The 26327-nt window shown below is 38.4% G+C and overlaps 1 protein-coding gene across 1 annotated transcript in view; it reads left to right on the top strand.

Annotated features, from left to right (window-relative positions):
- The first annotated feature begins 68 nt into the window (after positions 1–68).
- LOC127636133 (EH domain-containing protein 1-like) overlaps positions 69–26327 on the top strand; it is a 33779-nt gene continuing 7520 nt past the window's right edge. Inside the window, exons 1-2 of the mRNA XM_052116542.1 lie at positions 69–817; positions 17381–17478. Coding sequence (XP_051972502.1) covers positions 417–817; positions 17381–17478 — 499 coding nt within the window. The 5' untranslated portion in view covers positions 69–416. The remainder of the gene's footprint in view (positions 818–17380; positions 17479–26327) is intronic.

The raw sequence follows: 26327 nt of genomic DNA on the forward strand, positions 1-26327 counted from the left end.
ATTCCGGTCCAAAGTGATGTATTAAAACTGTTGAGGAGAGCGCGAGCTCATACTTTCACGCACAGAGAGCTTGTGCAGTTGTGTTCACGAGAGCAACTGTGCTGTGCGCGCGGACTCTCCAGTGGATTTAAAACACGGTCTCGTACGACGCCGTTACTGACGAGTAAATTAACTTCAGTCTGAGTTACGGAGAAGTCAAATCTGCTGCAAATAAATAAATATAAAGAAAACAGTTAGTTGAACAGCTGACAGGTGGCCAACCCACCACGCTGGCAATCCGCTGCGCCTGAAACTGGACTGCTCAATCATCTGAACTGCTGGATAAAACTGTCAAGAAACCAGCAAATAACTTGTAAACCAAATTGTAAGTGTTTAATTTCCCATTAGATAAGAAGTTTTGTCTTTACTTCTGCAACATGTTCAGCTGGGCTAACAAGGACGGGAAGAAAAAGGATCCCGAACTGTTTCAGACAGTGTCTGATGGGTTGAAGCGGTTGTACAGGACCAAATTATTTCCATTGGAAGACACTTACAGCTTCCATGATTTCCACTCTCCGGCTCTGGAGGACGCCGATTTCGACAACAAACCCATGGTACTGTTAGTGGGCCAGTATTCCACGGGAAAAACCACTTTTATTCGGCATCTGATGGAGCAGGATTTCCCCGGAATGCGCATAGGCCCCGAACCGACCACCGACTCATTCATTGCGGTCATGCACGGAGACCAGGAGGGCAGCATTCCGGGCAACGCTTTAGTGGTGGACCCCAAGAAACCTTTCCGAAAACTTAACGCCTTTGGAAACGCCTTTCTAAACCGGTGAGGTCCTAGCTCGTTCATTTGTTAAGCTCATTTGTGCTTTTAGGCTCCTTGCACTTTTGCATGACCCCAATGAACTTCTAACACTTCTGGAAAAGTGAAAGCGTTACTGTAATGTTTCCTTTGTTTTATCTAGGGTTGCAGCTGTTCGGGGTGTTGTTTTCCTGCATTGAGTCTCTTTGCAGAGGTTGTGGAGTTATGTGCTGTAAATGCACTCTTAAAAATTACTTATTCAGATGAAATGAGAACCATTGATGGACTTCAAAACTGGCCATTAGGATGAGAAAGTTCATGTATTCTAACTGGTTGACATTGAACTTACTGCACTCTTTTGCTCTCTTTCCAGCTGGTACTCGTTTTGTAAATGGGATGATCTTTGATACTGTTAAAACTGACCAATGATCAGAGCATTGAGTGCTTTTTGATTTTAAATAAGTTAATTTGTATTACATTCTAGTCCTGCTTTTGACCACTTACAGCTTTTAAATGTTGTTGTTGAACATGCACATAGACAGTCTAGTCTACAGCAAACCACGAGCTGTCCAATCCATCAGTTTATGAAGACTTTGATGTGCTGCCAGTCTTTTACTGTAACCCTGACAAACCTTTATGCTTTGAAACATAGTTACTCTCACACCCAGAAATGGACTTGAGGTTTTAAACCTAAAGATTTTACCTTCTGTATGCAATGCCAGCAGTAAAACTTAAAAACATTGTCATACAAAGAGTTTAATTGTGGTAAATGAGTTGTTTTTAAACTATTGAAGATGTTAACTTGTCGAGAGGACACCACATCAGCCTTTTACCAGATTTTCAATGCTTTTGAGCTTTTTGATCATTAGTCTTTGATTCCACTTTCAAATATGGACGTCAACTGACACTGGTTTTGACAGCTGCTGAGGCATATAAAGGTCTTTTTAACAGGCCCTTGGGGAATGGGGCCCACCATAAGGAATTGCAAGAAGAAAGATGAGTTTACAGTAGCTTTGCAACATGTCACATATGTCCTCGATATTAGTAGTTTGAATGGAGTTCAACAGAGATGGTTGTGCCTTCTCAGGAAAGAGCCTACTACTACTACTACACAATTCATTGATCTTGTGCATGTTGTTGCTCTGTGGCCCTGTATAGGACTTCCCCAATAGAGCAGAAGTTTACAAAACGCTGTGCTTAACTGAGCCCCATGCTGGTCAATGCTTGAGTGAGAACTTGTAGGATCTTTTGCACCGATCGTATTTATTCCCCAACAGGTCTGGGCTGGTAGAACCAAGTGTTTTATTCAAAGAAAATGTCCTTTAAAAAATCTTGGTTTTCCAGTCACCTTGACAATACAATTTGACTAAGGTCAAATCAGGGTTTAATTGAGGGCGAGCTCAGCATTTTCTAAAATGCAGTCATGAATTGATCAGAGATGTGTCATCTTTATGTGTTATCATACATCTTAAAAACAAGATTTGGGTATTTTGACACCCTATCTTGACTTGGTGAGTTTTTATTTTTTGGAGGTAGCGCCGCAAAAGGTGGAAAAAGATTGATTCAGCAAAGAATTCCACGTTGCTTTCACAGATAATCTGGGAAACTGACTCTGCAGTTTCTTGGCCTTCTTTCGTATGGGTTTGCACTCTGAAGTGTCCCCTGTTCGCAAATCTGCTCAGTTCTCTGACCCCAGCTTCCTTTATATTATGGTGCATATTGCTTATCAAGCATAATGAAAGTTCTCTCCCAGCGATTTCCATGTGACCTTGTTGGAGAGGTTAAAGGGTAGCTTGAAGTTGATTGGCAAAGTATTCAAGGATATAATAAAGTTTGTACTTGTGTGTGAATACCTTGTGACCACTTTAGCTGTAGATTCTTAGTACACATTAACCACTGACTTGTTCCAGTATTTCACACACTGATGCGCTGTACTGTCATGGGCACTTTTCCATCTCCTATGCACCTGCATTCGTTATGTTCTAATGGCTAATAAGTGAATTTGTAAGTGTAAAACATAATTATAGAAAGTCACCAATGTAGTATGACAGTGCCAAGAGCTAAACTGAAATGTTTCTGTTTCCAAACTGTCACAGTGATGGTAATAAGCCCTAAATGGTATTTTAACCACTACTTGGCTGAAGATTAATTTCCATTTATCACTGTAGTTGGTAGTTCTTTGTGGTGTTATGCTACATGCACCATTACAGCACTTGTAATTACATTTGTACATTTTGTTAACTTTATATTTTGAGTCATCTGCACTTTTAAGAAGTCAATCAATCAAAAATGAAAATATAAAGTCCTGGGAGGTGCTGAACTTTTTTTTTTGTTTGTTTAAATAAACTACACACAAGGAAAATTACTTTGACTTAGGTCTTGATTAAAATTCATGCTGACTATAACAATGTAATTCTTATAAATACCACAACCTTGTTTAGAGTTGAATGAAGCATCAAACAAATGTTGGTAAAGATGGCAATTTTCGTCTGTTTTCAGCAGATGGAAAAAATATTTTTCCTTGTTGAATTCATAGTTGTCCCGGGGACCAGTCTTGCCATGCTATGTTATTTATGTCAATGCAGGTTAATTGGTCAATCCTTTATACACTATTTCAAGTGTTTGGATGGACAGAGTTCTACCAAATCTGTTTTCTGTAAATTTCGGTGTCAGCCTGCAGTGTCCTTGCTTTTCCTTTAAGATACGCAACTGACAGCTGCTGCACATGAGCCATAGCTTCATCTGTATCACAACATTATGTTAGCGTTGTAAATGAGTTGTGAAGCGAGTTGTTTTCAGCTGTACAGGATACAATACAGTGAAGAGGAATGTGTATTTTATAAACTGTACAAATTTCACTATTCGACTCTGAATCACAAACTCTTGATTCAATCCAGATTTAGATTCAGTACCAATTGATTCATATGGATATATTTCAGTTAGGGATGCACCAATATGGAATTTCTGGGCTGATATGAAAACGGATAACTCGCAGCTCATTGTGGCAGGTACCGATAACTGTTCTATATATGTGTAATATATAAAGCATAATAGTAAAAGTAGACTCGTTAAAAATACCAGGCCATATGTGATTGGGTGGCAATGAACAGGTAGATAAAGTGACTAAGGAAGCATTCCAGTTGGACATGACAGTATGTAATATAACAGCATCTGATGTTAAACCCATATTGAATATGTACATTCACAACAAATGGAATGGAATGAATGTGTGTATATATAACAAAGTAAATGAAGTGAACCCAGTACTAAATCAAGGAGTTTATTATTTCCTCTTTGAAAATAGATTTGACCAGGTAGTATATACGAGATGTCGAATTGGTCATTCAATACTCATCACAAACCGGTTCCTCTACCCCTTTCAATAAGTATGTATATGTAAGAATTTCTTGAGTATAAAACATGCTTTTTTTCAGAAAATACATTCATGGAATTCTTTTTGAATTCCTATCACATTCTAAACTGAAAAATTCTATATAATTGTTATTACTACTAAAGTTTATATATATATATATATATAAGTTTTTTTGTATCTGTCGAACTATTGTAAACATTGTTTAATTTGAACATTGTCTTTGCCTTGAATGTAGCCATTGCTGCTGATATGGCATCAAAATATATATATATTTAAGCAATATCACATGAGCAAGAGTGCAATATGGCCCTACATCAGCACTGCTGTGATTCGGCAACAGGCATGAGGCCGCAGGCTGCATAGATGCCGGATAGGACACGCCACACCAGTTTTTACTATCTGTAGAAAATTCTCCAAAGTACCCATCTTGTCTGAGCCCACAATCCATTAAAAATGTCTTACTGGATTTCAACGCTTCTACACACTTGAGGAACCTGTTTTATTCTGTTGACACACTTGAAAAAGTTTTTAACCAAGTAAATCCAAATATATTTTTAAGGTTTTTAGAAAAAAAAAATCATCTTAAACACCTTTTTTTAGTTTTACTCTTGAATTTCACTAAACTGGCTCTAGCCATGAATATTGCCATAGAAGCTGGCATGGCATTAAAAAGGAAAGAAAAAAATTACTTGTTCACCTCGAACCATTAATTATATTTCATATAGATTATTATCATTATAATTATTATTTTTACATTTATAATTGTTTTTATATCTTCATTTGTGTAAGTAATTATCAAACTGCATGTTAAGACGGATACTTGCCTGACAGTAAAAGGAAAGGTGATACTTGTATACTGTATATATCAGCCGCTGCCCATGCATTTTAAGTCTAGACACCATACATCATACATTACGTTGCAGCCAACTAATAATACCAATTGGCATTTAAAAATTTTTTCCATGCGCGAAAGCCAGAACCAAGGAGGTCTAATGCCAAGAAAAAGCTCTGTAATAATATTTCTGATTTAAAATTATGCTTGTAATACATTTTGTTTCGTCAGGGTACACGGTTACTTTTCAAAACTTGATCTGACACTGAATGCTCAAGCAGCCTAATTTACACTTAGAAAACTCCTGATTTTGCTCTAACAATGCAAAAAGCACTTACCAATTTACTTGAAGTTAAAATCAGTCCTCCATTCCTGTTTAATTAATCAATTGCATGATCATGCAGAACATCTCTGGTTTTTAAATCCATAAGGATCTCTTTCTCAATGGTAATAACAGCACTGATGACAGCCGACTTGTCAGCAAGATCTTGCGCTCTTCGCTTTCAAATTATGTACATCACTTAAAGCGTGATTGCTTCACTCAAGGCCAGCTAGAAGGCCTAGACTGGGACATATCCTAAAGATCACACCTACCAAGAACAAACAAATCAATCTGATTGGCTGATTAATCTGACAATCTGACTTGAGACGCCTGCAGTGTTGAGGGATTCTGTGGAAATTCTGAAGGCCTGACAGGGTGGAGCTCAGACTCACATCCTGCTTTGGCGAATGCTGCATTTATAACATTAGTGCAAGTGAACAACAAGCGAGAGAGCACAAAAATTACACGGAGCGAACAAAGTTTTCTGACCGAGGAGCGAGCACGAGTACATTTATCTCGCAAAAGATGTGCCATTGCACATATATACTGGACGCGCCAAGGCACAGTCGCGTGCATGCACAAGATTGTGCAGACACTGAGTTCACTCTCCTAACCCTGTCCTTGCTCTTTTCCAAGTGCCTTAGCAGCAGCTATTACCAATATGTAGAAAATGGAAGGAAAATACCCACATAATGAATTTCGTGTTTTGCAACATTTTAAGTATAATACGTCTCATCATCTCTCTCCGTGCAGGAAATTCTCTCATAAAGGGACAGAGCGCTAGTTTTATTCCTACTGTAAAAAAACAAACACATTTTCTCTCATTAATTCGTCTTTAGAGATGAAGCGCCGAATGAGACGTAATAAACTTTGTTAAACCCAAGTTATACATGTGTTTGGAACTCACAAACTGCTCAATATCCAAAATTTAAGTATACGTTTAATTAGGCAATGTATCAAAACGTAAACATTAATTCGACATTATAATGACGTTTGATATGAAAGAAGCAAGATCACTGACTATTTAGGCAATTGTTATCAATGCTGTTCAGCTGCAGGGTAAAGATGAATATATCATATATATATATATATATATATATAATATAACATATCCTCATAAAAAAAACTGTTAAATTTTCTGGACCATACAGGTATTTTTTTTTATTTGTTTGGGGTCTGATTTCATGTTATATACACATTCATTCACAGATTAGGCCTAATATCATACACAATTAATGTGTAATATGTATATTACACATCACATGTGTAATATACACATGTTTTTTCAGCCAATAATCAAATCTTTAACTCTGTGAATAATCTTTGATCCTTCTTGTGAAAACACTACACATGGGCAAATGTCACATGACAGCATGACTAAACGGGTGACCGAAAACCCATCATCTCCTCCACAGAACTCTTGGCTTAAAAGGACATGTGTAAATGGCAGGATGGAGGTTAATATGTTGTATTTTTGAATTTATATCTGTAAAGTGCATATATGGGATTACATAAGGCATAAATAATATCTTGCAAATTATAAATGTGATTCAGTTTTGGTGGATATTGTATTTTTTTCTCTCCCCTTTTTCTCCCCAATTTGGAATGCCCAATTTTCAATGCGCTTGTGAATTGTATTAAAAACATGAGATATGTAAAAACTATTTATGTTCGGACATATTTCTTAAAGCCATGATAGTAAAAACAGCCATTTATAATTTTGTGTTGGGCCAGTGAAAATCTGAAGCATTGAGCCCTAAATAGATCACTTCATTATTTTAATTGCCTTTTCGTTACATTTGGAGTGCAATTTGAATTTAGAAATGTTTTTTGTTTTTTTTTAAATAAATTACATTTTCAATGCAGAATCAATGCAAATTGCATTTTAAATGCAATATCACTAAAGCAAGAATATTCACTGATCCCTCAGCCCGATGTAATTGGATATTGCTATATATATATATATATATATATATATATATATATATATATATATATATATATATATATATATATGTATAAAGAAAAATTCACACACATTATGTTTTTTCCCAACAACACACTAGAACAACACACATTTTAATTGCACTTAATTTTTTTCCAGTTTTATTTGAATTTTTTGTTAAAATAAATTAATATTGCATTAATGCTTAGGCTTAACCCTAATCCTGCTTAATGAAAATTACCCCATAGTACAACCTAGTGTCCAACCAGCAGGAGTTTAAATTTTTTCTGTGACCAACCGACCAATCAAAACATGGTCGACCAAGACTCTTCTCATCGACTAACGTTTGGTCGACTATTAGGGGGCAGCCCTTCTCTGTATACATGGTGTATTATTAGTGCTGGCAGCCAGTATATGGATGTGTGTATGAAATATGATGCATGTTATGTGTAGTCTACACCAATTGGGAAACCTTTTATCAGAAATGTGCATCGGAAGCACTGGAGAACATCTCTTATCATCGGCAGTTTTACTGAACATTGAAAAACAAAACTCAGGAGAAATAAACGATGGACTACAGGAAGAGCTACATGACCTCTGGTTGCTATGCGAACCAGGCCCTGGAACTGCAGTATTACCTGATGCTGGCCGGGATAGAGGGCGCCGGAAACTGTGTGCAAGGCAGCGGAAGTACGGTAAGTGAGCCGGTGTCCGTGCTAGGCTAATGGCTAACCCTATCCGCCCGGCTCCACCATCCATTGTCCTCTCCATTTTTCATTCCCTCGACAATAAAATGGACTTACTTTACTACAGCTAACTACCCAGTGTGAAGTCAGGGACTGCCATGTTACATTTTTTTACAGAAACATGGCTCAACGACAGCACTCCGGATGTAGCCATTCAGCTAGCTGGGCTAACCGCAAATCGTGCCGACAGGATAGCAGCACTGACTGGTAAGACTCGCAGTGGTGGTCTGTGCATTTAAACTAACAATGAATGATGCAGGAATGCTGTTGTGGTCTCGAGCTACTATTCGTCACTGGTGTTTTTGACTGTGAAGTGCCGGCCATACTACCTTCCCAGAGAGTTTACCACCATGCTCATTGTTGTGGTGTACATTCCACCTGGCACTAACGCAAGGGAAGCACTAAGTGAACTCTACATCAGTAACTTACAGACAGCGCACCCTGATGGACATTTTTAATTGTCGCCGGGGACTTTAACCACGCAAATCTGAAATCAATGCTGCCAAAATTCCACCAGCATGTTGATTTCACAACCTGTGGTACAAACACTTTTGACCTTGTTTACACAAACATTCACGGTGCTTACAAGGCTGCACCCCACCCCCACCTCAGCTACTCGGACCATATCTCTGCTATACTAATCCCAGCATGCAGACCATTCCTGAAACGTTCCAAACCGGTTCTGAAACAGGTGAGAACCTGGTCTGAGGGAGCCATCACTTTCGGACTGTTTTGAACACACAGACTGAAATATGTTCAGAGAGGCTGCTACATACCACAGCAACTCAGACTTGGAGGATTACACAGCATCAGTGACTGGCTATCAGCAAGGGCATAGAAGATGTGACTTCCTTCAAGACCATCACCACACGAACAAACCAGATACCAGGGATGACTGCTGAAGTGCACTCACTGCTGAAAACCAGAGACATCACCTTCAGGTCTGACGATAAGGCAGCCCTCTGCACAGTAAGGGCCAATCTGTCCCCAGAAGTCACATGTGGCAAGGCATTCAGGCCATCACAGACTACAAAGCTACACCACTTGTCTGTGATGGTGATGCCTCTCTTCCAGAAGCAGTGAACGATTTCTGTTTACGGTTCGAAGCACAGAACAACATTCCAGCAGGGAAGACCACCCCAACTCCCACCAACCAATTACTTTGTCTGTCTGCAGTAGACATCAGGAAGACTCTGTCCAGAGTTAACCCACGGAAAGCTGCAGGTTCTGACAACATACCTGGCCAGGTGCTCATGGAATGTGCTGATCAGCTTGCAGATGATCTCACAGACATCTTCAACATTTCCCAGAGCCAAGCAGTTGTCCCTGTGTGCTTCAAAATGACCATAATCATCCCTGTGCCTGGTAACATGTGCATGTAAAATGGCTAGAAATAGCATTTTATCTTAGCATAAAGCTGACAATTTAGACAAGGTTTATTTGTATTCCTTCTGCTTCAAACTTCTCTGTATGCTCGTATGAATGTAACGCATCATAAGAAAGTGTTTCACCGCTGTTCAAATGCACTTTGGATTGCATCATTTATATGTATAAATGTTTTCCATCTGAAAGGACTAAATATTAAATGAAACAAATGACAATAAAATGCAAAGTAATCTCTTCAGTAATCAAAATACTTTTTGAATGTAACTGTATTCTAAATACCAATTATTAAATTGTAACTGTAGTGGAATACAGTTACTTATATTTTGTTTTAAATACATATTCCTGTTACATTTATTCTGTTACTTCCCAACCCTGGCTATTTATTTTCTTCTGTGGAATATGAGAATACATTGTAAAATGTAGATGCTGCTAATCAGAAGAATCAGAATCCGCTTTATTGCCAAGTATGCTTACACATACAAGGAATTTGTCTTGGTGACAGGAGCTTCCAGTGTATAACAATGCAAAAACAGCAGCAAGACTTGGATAATAAAATAATAAAAAAAGAATAATACAAATAAATAATTATACATAAACGTAGATGCACTCAACTTCAAACATTCCCACATACACACACGTAGTGCAAATCTATTACAAATCCGTTATATAAAGAACAAAAATACAGTATATTATGTACAGTGCAATGTATGTAATGGCAGAAGTGATATGTTGGATAATATAAACAGACTTAACTGTGTATTGCACATAATTATTGCTCAATGGGGCAATTTAACTGTTCATGAGATGGATAGCCTGAGGGAAAAAACTGTTCCTGTGCCTGATGGTTCTGGTGCTCAGAACTTTGAAGCATCGGCCAGAAGGCAACAGTTCAAAAAGGTAGTGAGCAGGGTGAGTGGGGTCCAGAGTGATTTTACCAGCCTTTTTCCTCAATCTGGAAGTGTACAGTTCTTGAAGGGGGGGCAGGGGGCAACCAATAATCCTCTCAGCAGTCCGAACTGTCCTCTGTAGTCTTCTGATGTCGGATTTCATAGCTGCACCAAACCAGACAGTTATTGAAGTGCAGAGGACAGAATCAATGACTGCTGTGTAGAACTGTATCAGAAGCGCCTGTGGCAGGTTGAACTTCCTCAGCTGGCGAAGGAAGTACAACCTCTGCTGGGTCTTTTTCACAATGGAGTCAATATGTGACTCCCACTTCAGGTCCTGTGAGATGGTAGTGCCCAGGAACCTGAATGACTCCACTGCTGCCACAGTGCTGTTTAGAATGGTGAGGGGGGACAATGTTGGGGTGTTCCTAAAGTCCACAATCATATCCACCGTTTTGAGCGTGTTCAGCTCCAGGCTGTTTTGACTGCACCAGAAAGCCAGCCGTTCAACCTCCTTTCTATAGGCAGACTCATCGTCATCTCGGATGAGGCCGATGACAGTGGTGTTGTCTGCAAACTTCAGGAGCTTTACAGAGGGATCCTTGGTGGTGCAGTCATTGGTGTAGATGGAGAAGTGTAGTGGGGAGAGCACACATCCCTGGGGAACACCAGTGCTGATGGTACAGGTGGTGGAAGTGAATTTTCCCTGCCTCACAAGCAGCTGCCTGTCCGTCAGAAAGCTGGTAATCCACTGACAGATAGACATGGAACAGGGAGTTGGTTTAACTTAGTCCAGAGAATAGCTTGGATGATGGTGTTGAAAGCCGAGCTGAAGTCCACAAAAAGGATCCTTGCGTATGTCCCCGGTCTGTCCAGATGTTGCAGGACATGATGCAATCCCATGTTGACTGCATCATCCACAGACCTGTTTGCTCGATAAGCAAATTGAAGGGGATCTAGAAAGGATCCAGTGATGTCCTTCAGGTGGGCCAACACCAGTCTCTCAAATGACTTCATGACTTCAGATGTCAGGGCGACAGGTCTGTAGTCATTAAGTTCTGTGATTTTTGGTTTCTTAGGGACAGGGATAATAATTGAGCGTTTGAAGCAGCATAGGACTTCACACTGCTCCAGTGATCTATTGAAGATCTGTGTGAAAATGGGGGCCAGTTGGTTAGCACAGGAACGAAGGCACGCTGGTGAGACGCCATCTGGGCCTGAAGCCTTCCTTGACCTTTGCTTCTGAAAGACACGGCACACATCGTCGTCACAGATCTTGAGTGCAGGTTGTGTAGCAGGAGGGGGGAGGAGGGGGTTACAGGAGGTGTTAATGTTTGTGTGAAGTGAAGGTCTGAGTGCGTGTGGGGTGTGAAATTGGGCCTTTCGAATCTGCAGTAGAACACCTACAGGTCGTCTGCCAGTCGTTGGTCCACCACAGGGTTGGGGGTAGGAGTCCTGTAATTAGTAAGTTGTTTCAGGCTACTTACTCCACACTGATGCAGGGTCGTTAGCTGAAAACTTGTTTTTCAGCTTCTCAGAGTAACTTCTTTTAGCCACTCTGATTTACTTATTCAGTGTGTTCCTGGCCTGATTATACAAGACTTTATCCCCACCCCTGTAAGCATCCTCTTTGGCATGACGAAGCTGTCTGAGTTTTCCTGTAAACCATGGTTTATCATTGTTGAATGATAAAAATGTCCTAGTAAGGATGCACATGTCCTCACAGAAACTGATGTATGATGTAACAGTATCTGTGAGCTCATCCAGGTCTGTAGCTGCAGCTTCAAAAACACTCCAATTAGTGCAGTCAAAGCAGGCTTGTAGTTCCAGCTCTGCTTCATTTTTCCATCTCTTTCCAGTCCTTACAACTGGCTTTGTTGATTTTAATTTCTGCCTGTAGGTCAGAAGAAGATGAACCAGGCTGTGATCAGAGAGTCCCAAAGCTGCACGTGGGACAGAGTGATATGCATTCTTTATTGTTGTGTAGCAGTGATCCAATATATTCCTGTCTCTGGTGTGGCATGTAATATGCTGTCTGTATTTGGGCACCGCCTCTCGTTTTCGCCGTTAACTTTTTAACCTCTCGTTTTCCGCTCTGAACAGCTGGAATCCCGGCAGATGTAATGCGCTGTCCGGAATGGCTTCACTCAGCCAGGTTTCTGTGAAACACTGTGCAGCAGAGTTTGAGAAGTCCTTATTAGTACGTGTGAGGAGATCTAGTTCGTCAGTTTTGTTGGGAAGAGAGCGGAGATTCGCTAGATGAATGCTCGATAGTGCTGTTCGAACGCCGGGATGACAGAGTTTAACCAGCGCACCGGATCGTTTCCCTCACCTGCGTCTCGTAGCGTGTTTAAACAACACAGCTGCGCCTCCGAATAAACGTTCAGCAGTTCGTCCCTGGTAAAACTGACTGGAAAAAGATGACTAAACACATGACAAACAAACAAAAACAACAAAAGAATTGGAGAGCTCCACACCGAGGTGGCCATCTGCGGCACCATCGTACTCATCAATAAGGCTCTGAAAACGAGGCTGTCAGTCCATATCATAATTCCTTACATCTCCTTTTGACTTCCTCCCACAGAAGAAAGTCAGTCGTATGAGTATAAATGTTGACTCGTCTCATTTAACAAAATATCTTTGGTCATTTAGTTGACAAATCTTTTGAGTTCTCTCAAGGCATTTTGAGGTAAATAGGTTTGAAAGAGATTCTGCTTTTTTAAAACACTTTAAAGCAAGTCTGTTGGCTAAAAGGTATTATTTTTTTGGTTACAAATTACAGGTTGTCATGCATGTAACTACAAAAGACAATACATTTGAGGACATGTATTTACACACACAAACACTGGAATTCAACATTACAACTGGAGTGCTTGCAGTACTTGAGTTTGTTTTACATGAACATCCTCATTGCCACGTCATATTGTTGCATCAGTTGTCTGGGATGGATACTCCTAGTCAGGGTAAAAGCATTCTGCACAAATGTTTGGAAAAAATAACTGTTACACATTAAAAACAAGTCCGTTAATGAATAGAAAAGAATATGGTACACAAACAAGCTTGGGCCATGGAGCTTTGTGATGTCTTGCCACCTGTAGCACAAAAGTCCCACAACTCTTTCCATCTTTTTGTGATGTGGACCAAAGAGCACCAGTTCTCCAGTATCCTCGCAACTCTTTTATTATTATTTTGTTATTGTTATTATTATGGTCCTCCTGTATCTCACAGCCCATATACGTCCTGAGTAAATAAGTGAAACACGCATTGTTTTACAGGGTTGACATAATTTCTTGTGAGTAACATTGGACTGGTCTGCAAGTGGTAAAAAAAGTAATTTTATTATAATTGAAGTAATTATAATATATATATATATATATATATATATATATATATATATATATAGGTGCTTTTGGAGTGGCCGGCAGTTTCACCAGCTGACATTTGCGGCATGTCGCACACCAATGGCTAACATCCCTGTGAATGCCCGGCCAATAGAAACGAGCCATCAGATGGCCTAGTATTTTCACCTGTCCCAAATGACCCGCCATCGGACTATGATGAGCCGCCTGGAACAACTTTTCCCAACAGCTCCTTGATACTAACAACTGGGTTGTATCCTGCATCATACAATACAACCGATTGTTTATAATTGAAAAATAAGGATATGTGAATGTAATGCGTGCCGGAAGACGTTGACCATCAATTACTTTGACTATCAATTCCCCAGCAGGATTTCTAAGGGCCTCCCTTACGTCATCCTGATGTGGAGCTGACGTAGATGGCCCCGGCTCTGCCTCCCCAGTCAACCGACACCATCCCACTGTATTCCCATCAACACACACCACTTTAACAATGCTGGAAAAGCCAGCCAATTAGTACCTAAAATTATGGGTGAGGCGGGAACTAACCACAGCCTCAATATTATGCTTTTGACCCCAAAATAGAATAGTGACGTTCAGTACAGGATAATCATAAATATCCCTGTGCACACACCTCACCCTCACCCAATTATTTGCATCCAATGACCCATTTTGAACCAAGCAATGATGAATGGATGTTTGGTTAAAACCTGAATCTACCAAATACTAACTAAGTGTATGTAAACTTCTGACCCACTGGGAATATGAAATAAATAATTCTCTGTACTATTATTCTGACATTTTACGTTCTTAAAATAGTGATCCTAACTGATATAAGATATTTTCTATGATTAAATGTCAGGAATTGTGAAAAACTGAGTTTAAATGTATTTGGTTAAGGTATATGTAAACTTCTGACTTCAACTCTACATACAGTTTCCATACAGTCAGCCAGGTTAGCTATAAAGCTAATGATCTGGATACTCTACAAATGGGCAATTTTCAGCTGTCGACATTTAACAAGACACTACACATGTTTATAACTGAGAGAAAATTATACAAACCTTAAGTCTTCCTCTGGCGTCCGTTTCTTTAAAAGTTTGTGGCCTTGGAGCATATCTGTAAGTGCTTGATTCCATGCTCATGAGAGCACTGTGACTCTGGTCCTGCCCTGATACTAAAACAAAGCATGACTGGTTGAAGATAGAACATGCTGTGATTGGTCCGAATAATGTGTCCTTTATCTGATTGGCTTGAGTGGACGATGGGTGCAGTCCACCTATTTGTGGATTGCCCACAGCTCTCATGCAATAAATGTTTCAGAATTCATAAATGTGAGCTGCCATCCACAAATGCACAGTGAGCGAGTCAGAGTTTTGTTTGTGAGTTTTGGTCACATTTTAGTCATATTTTAGCTTTTGAAAAATTATCAAATCCATTTATTCCATCAATAAATATGATATTATATTGCATATATTATATTTTGTTAGATGTTCATTATTTATGCATTATTTGCACTATTTACAACTATTTACTCTGCTTTGTTGAACACATGCTTAAAACCTGTACTGTCTTTTTAAGAAAAACTGCAAATGAGCACATATTAATGAAAAAGGACTAAATGTCTTAACCTCTTTAAATGTTTATTTTTTTGTTGTTTTTGATCAACATCAGACTGTAAAAGATAGAAAGTGTATTATAAGAGACATTATGCATTGGAAAATGGATTGCTTTATTCTCTTTTTGGACACACAAAACAATTCAAACCACTCTAAACACAGCACTGAACTCCTCCACAATAGTACACATTTACTGGTGAGTTAAATCTGAACATTTTCGAGCCAGTGACAGTTAATTGACATTTAAAGGGGTCATGACATGGTTTTTTTTATTGTATTATTATGTTCCCTTAGGTGCAATTATAGTATTAATATATTTATTTTTAAGAAAAACTTTTAAAATCTAGTGATTTATGACCTTTTCCCACCCTGTTTCTCATCCTCTGATTCAAACAGTCTGTTTTGGGAGCGTTTTCCATTTAAGACTTCAGTGTTAACGCCCACTGTTATGATTGGCTAACGTCAGTGCCTATGTATCAATTATTGGCGCCCCAGCCAGAACAATATGAAAGTAAACTAAGTAAAAACACTGTGATTATTCATAATGAATGAAATTGCGCTTTAAAAAGTAGTTTAAAGTTTAAAATAGATTACTTACAGTTTGCGTCGTCGTTGTTCCCAGAATAGTCGGCACGGACTTATCTTTGAGCAACAGTTTTCTGGCAAAGCCAGCATCATATTGAGATTTGTTCTCAAAACAGTCATCCTTAAAATGTACAGAACAAACGCTTAAGTTAACACTGCCGTGACTGGGACGTCCGCAAAAAATAAACTGCATCCATTTTTCCCTGACGTCTGGATCTTTCTGCTGCTTATTCAGAGGTTTTGTTTGACCACAGCCAGGAACAGCAAATCTGTGTGGCATCGTAATTTTCCTGTGCACAAGTAGTCTCTGTCAGAGCTCGCTGTCCATCGACTGAACACTTGTGAGGCGCACGGCGATACGAAATGAGCGTAGTTGTCTTGCGCTTAAAGCGTAGTTATCTTGTGCTGGAGGCGGTCATATGCAAACGCTGGTACGTCACTTCTAACCGTCACGTCACTTCTAACCATGAATCCAGAACGAGCTGTATTTTGAGCTTGATTAAATAAATGATTCGTTTAGAATGGGGAGGACGTCTTAAAATATTAAACTTGCAGGACGTTTTAATGATACAAAGACCTCTTATATACCAAAAGATCAAGGCAAATTTGGTTTCTCATGTCATGACCCCTTTAAGTCACGTGAGAGAGTTTCTCTCATTGTAGTTGTGAGAGTTGTGCAAAGAGTAAAAATAATTCTTGGGATTTAAGAATGGACATTGAGATCAATCAAATGAAGATAATGCATCTGAAAATGTTTTTACCCAGTTCTAGATCCCCCAACCCAAAACCTAAACCTAACCATCAGTGGAGTAATAATGTGTTGTTAGAGGGGAAAAAGCAGCGTCAGAATTGATTATTTGAATGTGATTACTTCCTGGTTTCAATGCGGGATCCGAACATAGGCCTCCTATGCTGCTGACGCAGCATGCTTCCTGTTGCAGCACAATTGAAGGCGAACGCGCTTGTGCTGATGCATAAATGTGTGATGGGAGATGGCACGAGTTAGGCTTTACAATCCAAATACCATCCAAAATGACATAAACAGTCTTTGTCAAATGGCAGTTTATCCAATAACGAGTGGAATGCATGAAGAATGGAAATGTGGGATTCAATTGGCAGGAGTAAAGGTTGCAGAGTGGAGGGAATACGTTATGGCACTCTTTCTGGAAAAATGTAAGGGGAGGGAGGGGTGGGGGAGATAAGTAAAATATGTATTGTGGAACATGGCAATGGGGGTTTGACTAAAATATGCTGGTATGTTAAAAGAAATGGAAATTATAGCACAGAGTCTGATCTGCAGGCTTGGTGCATGAATGAAAAAACAGAAAGATATAGAGAATGCTTTGGGTCATGGAAAATCTGAGGTAAGGTCTATAATGATAAGATTTGGCAAGCAAGAAGGGAATTCCTTCCAATCAATCATTTTGCTCACACAAAAACATGCAAGACCGCAAGCCATCTAAATAACAAACTGTTAAAACTGGTGAAGTGTGTGATTGTGTCTTCCCATTTAAAAACTTTGATCCTTTTTCTCAGGTTTATATGTGCTCAGATGCCAAATCCAGTCCTGGACAGCATCAGTATCATAGACACTCCTGGAATTCTGTCTGGAGAGAAACAGAGAGTCAGCAGAGGTGGGTATTTTTATTGCTCTTTTGCACTGTCTTACACTTTCTTTCATTCATTTTCTTTTTTATTATTTTCCCTATTCCCCCCCCAGCTTACTTTCCTGCAGTTACCACAACTTATTCTGTGTCCTATTAATGGAGCATGAGCTCCATTTGTATAGGCAGCTTTGACTTTGCAATCTAAAAGTGTTTGTGCTTACAATTGCACACCCTAGGCCCAAAGAAAAGACAAGATGTTAATTCAGTTAGCTGATATGTTGCAACAGTGTTGAGAGGGAAATATTTTTAGTTTTCCTGTTTACACTATAGCGCAACAAACCCATGCTCTTTCCATAGGCCCTTTTCCTGTAGGAAGAAAAGGACGTTAAAACCCTAATTAATCTATAGTGACAACAGTTGGGCTGTCCATTCCCATCAAACTATGATTTAGCCAGAATATTGAATAATCACCCTCCCTGTATGCACAAATATTCAATAAGAGCAACTAATTTAAATGAAAATAGCCTGGGACATATATTTAATGGCTAATTGCCTTTAAGTATTAGAGCAGTGTGAGGTTCAGGTGTATTTGGCTTTCCTAGAAGTGCTTGGCTTGTCCAGTCCTGATATGGGACAGAAATTACAATGGAACGCACGGGTATATTGTTTATTCAAAAAACGAATTGTGTAAAAAGCATTGTGTATGGAGGTAAACGATGTCACACTGAGGACTCTTCCTGTGCTTTTCTATCTGACGTGGCATGTGTGTGCTTGTTGTCCTCTCTCTTCTTTCCTCTGAAGACTGTAAATGTGATCAGATGGTGAGTGGCTTCTACAGATAACAGTCTGACAAAGAGGGGGAGGGGGGCAATGCAGGCCAGGAAACAGACGTACACATGAGTGGACTGCGTGAATGAATCCATGTTCAAAGATCAGCTTGTGTGCTGTTGGGCATGTTATGCCATTTTTGAGAGGGTGTAGGTGTATGGCTGTAAAAAATTTTGTTTTGTTATGTTGGAGTTGCTTCCCTGAATTGCATCGCCCATTAATACTACAAACACTAAAAATAATAATGTTAGTTGTCAACCTCACTAATCGACTAGTCAGTTGTTGGAAGACTAGTCAATTAGTAAACCACCCTGACACGTTCCTAATGGAAATGTATAAAATCTTTAAAGTCTGGTAATTTTCTTTTTATATGGTATATAGGTATGTATTTTTGTACTTCTGTTCAACACTGAAATATTTTCTAAGGATGCACCAGTGTATTGGCCACCAATATTGATGGGCCAATTAACGAAAAAATTAAAACCACCAGCATTTTGTTCATAAGCATGAAAATGCTGATATGAAAAAAACCCACAAGGATTTTATAATTAATTAGATAAATGTATTGTGTTGTAAACAGTTTTTTCATTGTGGAATATAAAGAAATGGATACCAAAAATAAATACATCAATTCAGAAAATGTCATGCATGTTGAATATGCATAATATACATTTCTGTTGTTTAGAAAGTATTAAAACAGAAGCACAATAATGTTTTAGAAGTGCCAAATAACCTTTATTTTATGCATTACATCCTATGTTTGTAATGTTCTGCCATACATAAACTGTGAGTTCTAAGGTTTAGAATGGCAAAAACAGAAGTGCAATAATATTTAGAAGTGGAAAATAACCTATTTGTTTGCATGCTACTGTATATAAATCAACTTTAATGATTTAATAAGTAATCTGATTAGAAATATGTAATGTTCTATCCTAATATAAAAAACAGTTTTATTCTGTTTTATTCATAGTTCTGTGGTTTAGAATGGCAAAAACAGAAGTGCGAAAATAATTTTAGAAATGCGAAATAATCTTTTTCACATCAATTTTACATGATAATGTTTAGTTTTTTTTTAAATATTTAAAAAAAATACTGTCTTGTCATGGAAAATATTAATTGTTAGATAAATTGAATAGCTTTTGCTCCTCTTGTATGATGACAAAATAATGCGAGTACTGTAAGTGGAAAAATTGTTGGCATTGGTATCACCCAACTGTTTGTTTGTTAAAGACAGGTATACACCGATATGGAATTTCTGAGCAGATATGATAACCAAGAATTCACAGCTCATTGTGGTCGATAACCAGGAATTTGTTGGTGGTTAGGGCGGTGGTCTCCCTCGATAGTGCGATCGCCTTTCAGGTAGGTCCCCCTTAGTAGCACTTGCCAAGACCCCACTAAGCGCAGGCCTGGTGTGACTGAACCGGTTGCATCAACCGAAGTATGGCCCTGCCAATCACACAATACAAAACCTAATCTGTGTAGGTGTAATATTTTAGCTAGCACTGAGAGTGAAATAAACACATCGTACTGATCAAATTGTCATGAGTCATAACGCTTGAAAAGTCTCAATTCTTAAAGTAAAACAAACAAATTTGTTTCCCTCACAAACCTTTTTTAGTAGGCCTAGGATCGATTCCTTTTTCATCCATCAATAATTCTAAAATGTTCCCAATGATTATAGATCTATATCAGAACTTTTTCAGAAATAATGCTAATCGTTGCACTACAGTGTCTATTCATACATCTTTATATTCAACACAACTTTGACAAAGTGTAAGTGGCAGAATAACTTATAGGGGGTCGCACACCGGACGTGCCTGGCGGGACACGATCTAAACTTCAAAACAATTATTTTCTATAAAGATATGTATACACTTATGCCCAGCTGCAACCTCGGAGGCTGCTCAAATGTATGCAGCACCACGGAGCACAACTCGCATAGTTTTCCATTAAATTCAACCCTAATCATTATCATAAGACCAAGATTATTTACTCTAGCCACCACTGGATGCTATATTATGAATATACAGTATATCTTTCATATAGCATACACAAAGTATTTCTAGCTACATGTCTTTTTGTGGTTTGACAGTTTAAATGAAGCCTATTTAATGCTACATATTAGGGAAACTGCATTATAAACATCGCCAACTCATCAACGTCACTTTTTTAATTCTTAAAGTACAAAAAACCTTCGTAACTGTGGTGTGTGTGGTGTGTATGGTGACTAGATTCACAGTTTTGGACTGCCACCTGCACCTCATTGACGAGTCCTTCAGGATTAAGTACAATAAATATTATATCACCCCCTTGTGGTCTGCCAAAGCTATTACGCCAGACCACATTAAACAGAAGGCCAACTGAAAGTGAATTGGAAAGCACACAAATTAGGCTTGTAATTTAAATGTCACTAATGATAATGTATCGATGCCTTAAAATTATGTAGAAAAAATAACATGCCGATCAATAATCGATTTATCGATATTTTGACATTCCTAGTTTTTAGCCATCTCAAGTCACAATGTGAGGATTATTTCAAGATCTATGCACAGTTTTACTTTATGTTTGGTCTTGTTGTAATTGCAAACCTTTGCTGTAAGATTCCGTGCAATAATTCCTGTGCATCCCTAGTTAAAATCGCATCAACCAAAAATAAAATACTTGTCTACTAATCATGAACAACTGGAAAGGCCATGGAAATTCATAGTCAAAAGGTGTGGGAACCCTGATGTTAATACCATGTATGGTAAACCCATGGCATTCTTTGAAGTACCCTGGAGTACCTCATGGAAAAAAGGTACGAGAATACACCTATCAACACATCTGCCTAATATTGTGTAGGTCCCCCTTGTGCCGCCAAAACAGCGCCAACCCGTATCTCAGAATAGCATTCTGAGATGCTGTTCTTCTCACCACAATTGTACAGAGTGGTTATCTGAGTTACTGTAGACTTTGTCAGTTCAAACCAGTCTGGCCATTCTCGGTTGACCTCTCTCATCAACAAGGCATTTCTGTCTGCAGAACTGCCCCTCACTAGATGTTATTTTGTTTTTGGCACCATTCTGAGTAAATTCTAGTGTCTGTTGTGTGTGAAAATCCCAGGAGATCACATCACCTCCTGAGATGTCCAGTTACAGAAATACTCAAACCAGCCCGTCTGGCACCAACAATCATCCATTTGATTATCAATCAGCCAAGCGTGTGGCTGCAGTGTATAAAATCATGCAGTTACTGGTCAGGAGCTTCAGTTAATGTTCACATCAACCATCAGAATGGGAAAAATATGATCTCAGTGATTTGAACCACAGCATGTTTGTTAGTGACAAATGGGCATGTTTGAGTATTTCTGTAACTGCTGATCTCCTGGGATTTTTACACAAACCAGTCTCCAGAATTTACTCCAAATGATGCCAAAATCAAAAAACATCCAGTTAGAGGCAGTTCTGTGGACGGAAACACCTTGTTGATGAGAGAGGTCATCAGAATGGCCAGAGTGGTTTGAACTGACAAAGTACAGTAACTTAGATAACCCCTCTGAACAATGGTGGTGAGAAGAATATAATCTCAGAATGCTGTTCTGAGATGTGGGTTTGTGCTGTTTTGGCGGCACGAGGGGGATCTACACAATATTAGGCAGGTGGTTTTAATGTTGTGGCTGATTGGTGTATGTTTATCATTCTGTAACATAAAAGTACTATGGTATTACCAAGTGATGCTGTAACTGTACTATGGTTCTGCCACACAACCTTTTGTAAGGGAGTGATCTGGTGGAGATATATAATGGAATATTTAAAAGAGAACTGCTTGTGAGCTCCATGAGTGTTTGCAGGCATGGATGATGACACTAACCAGGTACTCTAGAACTCTCTTGCATTCCAAACTGTACAGCTCTATTTCACATTGTGATTATTTAGCTTGGCTTTCAAATGGGCCGCACCCTGTGGTCTCTGATAAGCAACTATTCCCCCACCCAGTTCTTGGCAGTACCTCAAGCAAGTTAAAGTATTTTCCAGGTTTTTGGCTGATACATGGCCCCCTAAGCAATGTGTGAGATCACATATTGTGACACAGTATTTGAGATGCATCCAATGTACTTCATACTGAACTTTTTCACACATGGTGTCAGAGTCACAAGGGGTTAGACTCCTTAAGAAAGTAAGAGGAATTGGAGGTAACAGCCCTCTGTCAGAGGCCAGCATAACTCTCTCTTTGCTACCCTTTGACATTTTCCTTTCTCTGGGGCAGAATGAGAGCCATGAAGATTGATTGTGAAGATGGTGATGGTTTGCAAGGCATGGCGGTTAAAGGAATTCAGAGAAAATGCAGACTAGTCACCTACAACTCACCACAAAGATGCTATTGTTTTAGAGGGCAATGAAGTGAGGCATGATGGGATTTTTAATGTGTGTGTTACCCTTTAAAGGGATAGCCCCCCCCCCTCAACAATGAAAATTATCCCTTCATTTACTCATTCTCATGTTGTTCCAAATCTGTATGCAACAGATAACAAGATGTTTGCACAATGATAGCCACAGTTACCATTCACTTTCATTGCATCTTTTTCCATATAAAGAAAGTGAATTGTGACTGAGGATAACATATCATTTTGTGTTTCACAGGAGAAAGAAAAAAGTAAAATGGGTTTGGAATGACATTTTGTGAACTATCCTTTTAAAAGATGCATGAGAACCACTACAGAAATGCTGAAATGGAACAAAACATGTGTTTAAAAGCTCCACAAAGTGATTTCAATGAGCATATTTTAATGCCTAGATCATTCCCATTCTTGTGTCATCACAATTAAAACCAGTTGTTTGAAGTATTTCACATGATAACAATTGTTTTTCACCCCCAAAAAGATATCTTAAAGGTGTCTACAGATCTTGTGGTGCATTTTTGCAAGCCTGTTTCTTCACAAGTTGAGTTTGTTTTAAAAGATTCCAGCTCTATTGTGTTCAAAACTTCCTCTTTACTAATGTTACAGTTATTGAAAGCTGGTGGAGGGAAATGTGAGGAAAGCCCTGCTTGTGGCATTATCTAAACATGGAAAATTTTAGTATTTGGCTCCTGTCAAGTATATTGTAAGAGAAAAAGTTGTTGTATTGGCAACGAAATGCACACACACTCACCCACACACTCATACATGGAAGAAAAATGTGAGTCGTTGCCAGGTGGCTCGTAGTGTTAAGGCTTATACTGAAGTCAAGAGGATGGCGTGTGTGAGCACCCCAAAAGCAATACGTTTAAGAGGAAATCTGGTCCTGTCTGAGAATGATGGGATGAACGGTTATGTAACTGATCTGAAAAACATGGACATTCAGATAGGAATGACAGCTATTTTAAGAACTAGCCACATTCATGCAGTTCTTTGGAAATAGTGGAGCATGTTTTCTATTTGATTTCAGTTTCCTTTTGTTTTCTTAATTATTTCAATTTTTTTTGTCTTTATTATCTCTACCTTTTTCATTCCTCATGACAGTGTGATCTGCATATTGTGTGTCTAGACTGCTGCTCTTTTTGACATTTTCTCATTCTCCGATTTTTCACATTCGCCGAAAACAGATCAGTGAATGTGAAAAAGGGCTGCTTCCAAGTCATGAACTGTAAAATTAACAAACCTTTATTTTATTTTTATACAAAATATCAAAATCATAATATTTTATTGAATAATAGCTTTGATAATATGCTGTTTTAATAACTTGCTGCACAAGGACAAGTGGATATTATTGTTGTTTGAATCATCCTGCTCGTTTGTAGACCTTGTGAGGTCAGTTAATAATCTTCTGAAGTCTGCTGACATGACATAGGTTCTTCTTCCTCTAAATTCAGTTTTAAATGCACATATATGCCCTTTAATTCAAGTTGCTTCATTCTGGTATGTTTTTACCACGTTGTGGTACAATTTTCAATCCTGTTTTCCCAACATGATCACTTGGGAAGCATGTTGTTTCAGTGAGTTTCAATACACATGGATTGGCCACATATTGCCAACTCACTTATATGTGGCATCTCGTAGACATTTTTGCATTAGCTTAAGTTTGTTTACCTTCCCCTGTGGGGTGACTGGAATCATGTTGCGTCAGTAGCATGGGAGACCCGGTTGAAAATCCCATGTTGAAACCAGGAAGTAAACACGTTCGCATAATCAGTGACGAGTGCGAATCAGAGATTGGATTTTTTGTTTTTATTTAATGGCTGAGGCCTAGTAGGGTGACCGATATAATGCAGATATTTACAGGATATGATCAAATTTAATAAAATAGTAAATGACATGTACATAAAATTGCTAAAAATAAACTTTTATTTAGCATTATATTTACTCAAGATTTCACATAAACTAACTAATATATTTGAACTTATGCAGATAATTAAAAAATGCCATCTTTATTTTATTTGAGCAGAGAGCTTGCTTGGACTAGATCTTAGTTTACAGGTAGAAGGCAATATTACAAATGATCCTTTCTTTGAAATGACTGCTCTCCATTTTGAGTCAAGGTTTTTTTTCACCATGTCTATTTATGGTGGTGGGTAGACCAGTCTGTCTTTGTGTTGGTTGTAAACTTTGAGTCACCAACTTGTTTATATTATATATAGTACATAAAAACGGCAACCTTGCCATTCATTCTTTGTAACAAGATTAACTGGACTTTTATCTTTGTAACAAATTAACTGCATCAGCAAGAATTAAACTATGGTTGTGGTCTTAATATTATGCAGCAATTCTGCAATGTTGTCATTTTTTATTTTAGTAAGTGCTGCATTTGTGTGACCATTTATATTTAGTTTAGTGCAGGAACACACAGAATTATATGGCATGCTTTAATACACAAGGATATCCCATAGTTTACTTAAGGATATTTTCTTTTGGAAAGTATTAGAAAGAAAGTGAGCAAGAATTGGGAATGTCAGGATAAAATACCTTCATCTGAGCAACTTGCAATAACGCATTCTTTACCAGCCATATTAATGTACATGTACACTCAATCAGCTAGTCAGTGTCTGTTCTGACTGTAAGACAGCTTTATCTCTCACAGTCTCAAAAGGAAAAAGAAACTCCCAGAGAAAGTAGATCTTGTTTAGACTAAAATAAACTTTGAAAATTCTTTGTTAATAAGTTAGTTTTGTGTTAATAGCATTCAAAGAATTAAAAAAAAAAAAAAAAAAAAAACACTATTTACTAAATGTACTGAATAACTGCAATTTTAAGCAAATATACTAAATATGTTCAGGTCGGTTTCTAAATAAGTTTTGGGAAATAAAATGCATTTTGTTATATATTTATTTATTAATTCATTTTTGTACATTAAGGATAGATGTGTACAACCTTATCCTTTCTCCAGGTGGATTTATACATACACAAACAACCTATAACCACAAAGCTGTCTAGATCTTTGTGTAAAATTAAATTGGCCTGTTTCATAAGTTTTGCCATGATATTCTTGTGAAGGATAGTAGCCAAGTAGCCAATAAATGTGAGGATTGGCAGTGAAGTCACACCCATGTTGGATTCAGATCCAGATTTCACATCCTGCTGACGTTTACACAACCCTTGGGAGCTGGGACACAGTCCTTCCTGTTCTCTGCATTAGCAATTATCTTCCCACTCTCTCTCAACAATCCAAATGTAAATTTGTAACTTCTGTCTCAGTAAACAAGAGAGTTGGACCGAAGCTCCTGGTATTGGCCTGTTTATTACCTTTGCCTTAAGATTTCATGAGCTTTTTGGAAAGTTAGCTTAGTTTTTTCATCTTTATTATTGAAATATAGAGTCTAGCAATATTTTAAAGCATTTAAAATGTTTGGCGCATCATCACCTTGGCTACTGTCAAAACATTTCTCAAATTTCCATTGTTCTCTGTGATATTTTAAATGATTATGTATGAAAATAACCAAAAATTTCAAGGGAAAGAGGGTCTGTGTCTCCACAGTGTCTCCACAGGACAATATATTCTCTTTCCTGTTTGTCAGTGAGTGTGGACGTGATGTAAGTTCAGCTGCAGTAAACTCGATGGCTCTTGATCAGAACCGTTTCTCATGTTGAAGGA

Source organism: Xyrauchen texanus, chromosome 43, assembly GCF_025860055.1.
Source record: "Xyrauchen texanus isolate HMW12.3.18 chromosome 43, RBS_HiC_50CHRs, whole genome shotgun sequence".
Classification (NCBI taxonomy): domain Eukaryota; kingdom Metazoa; phylum Chordata; class Actinopteri; order Cypriniformes; family Catostomidae; genus Xyrauchen; species Xyrauchen texanus.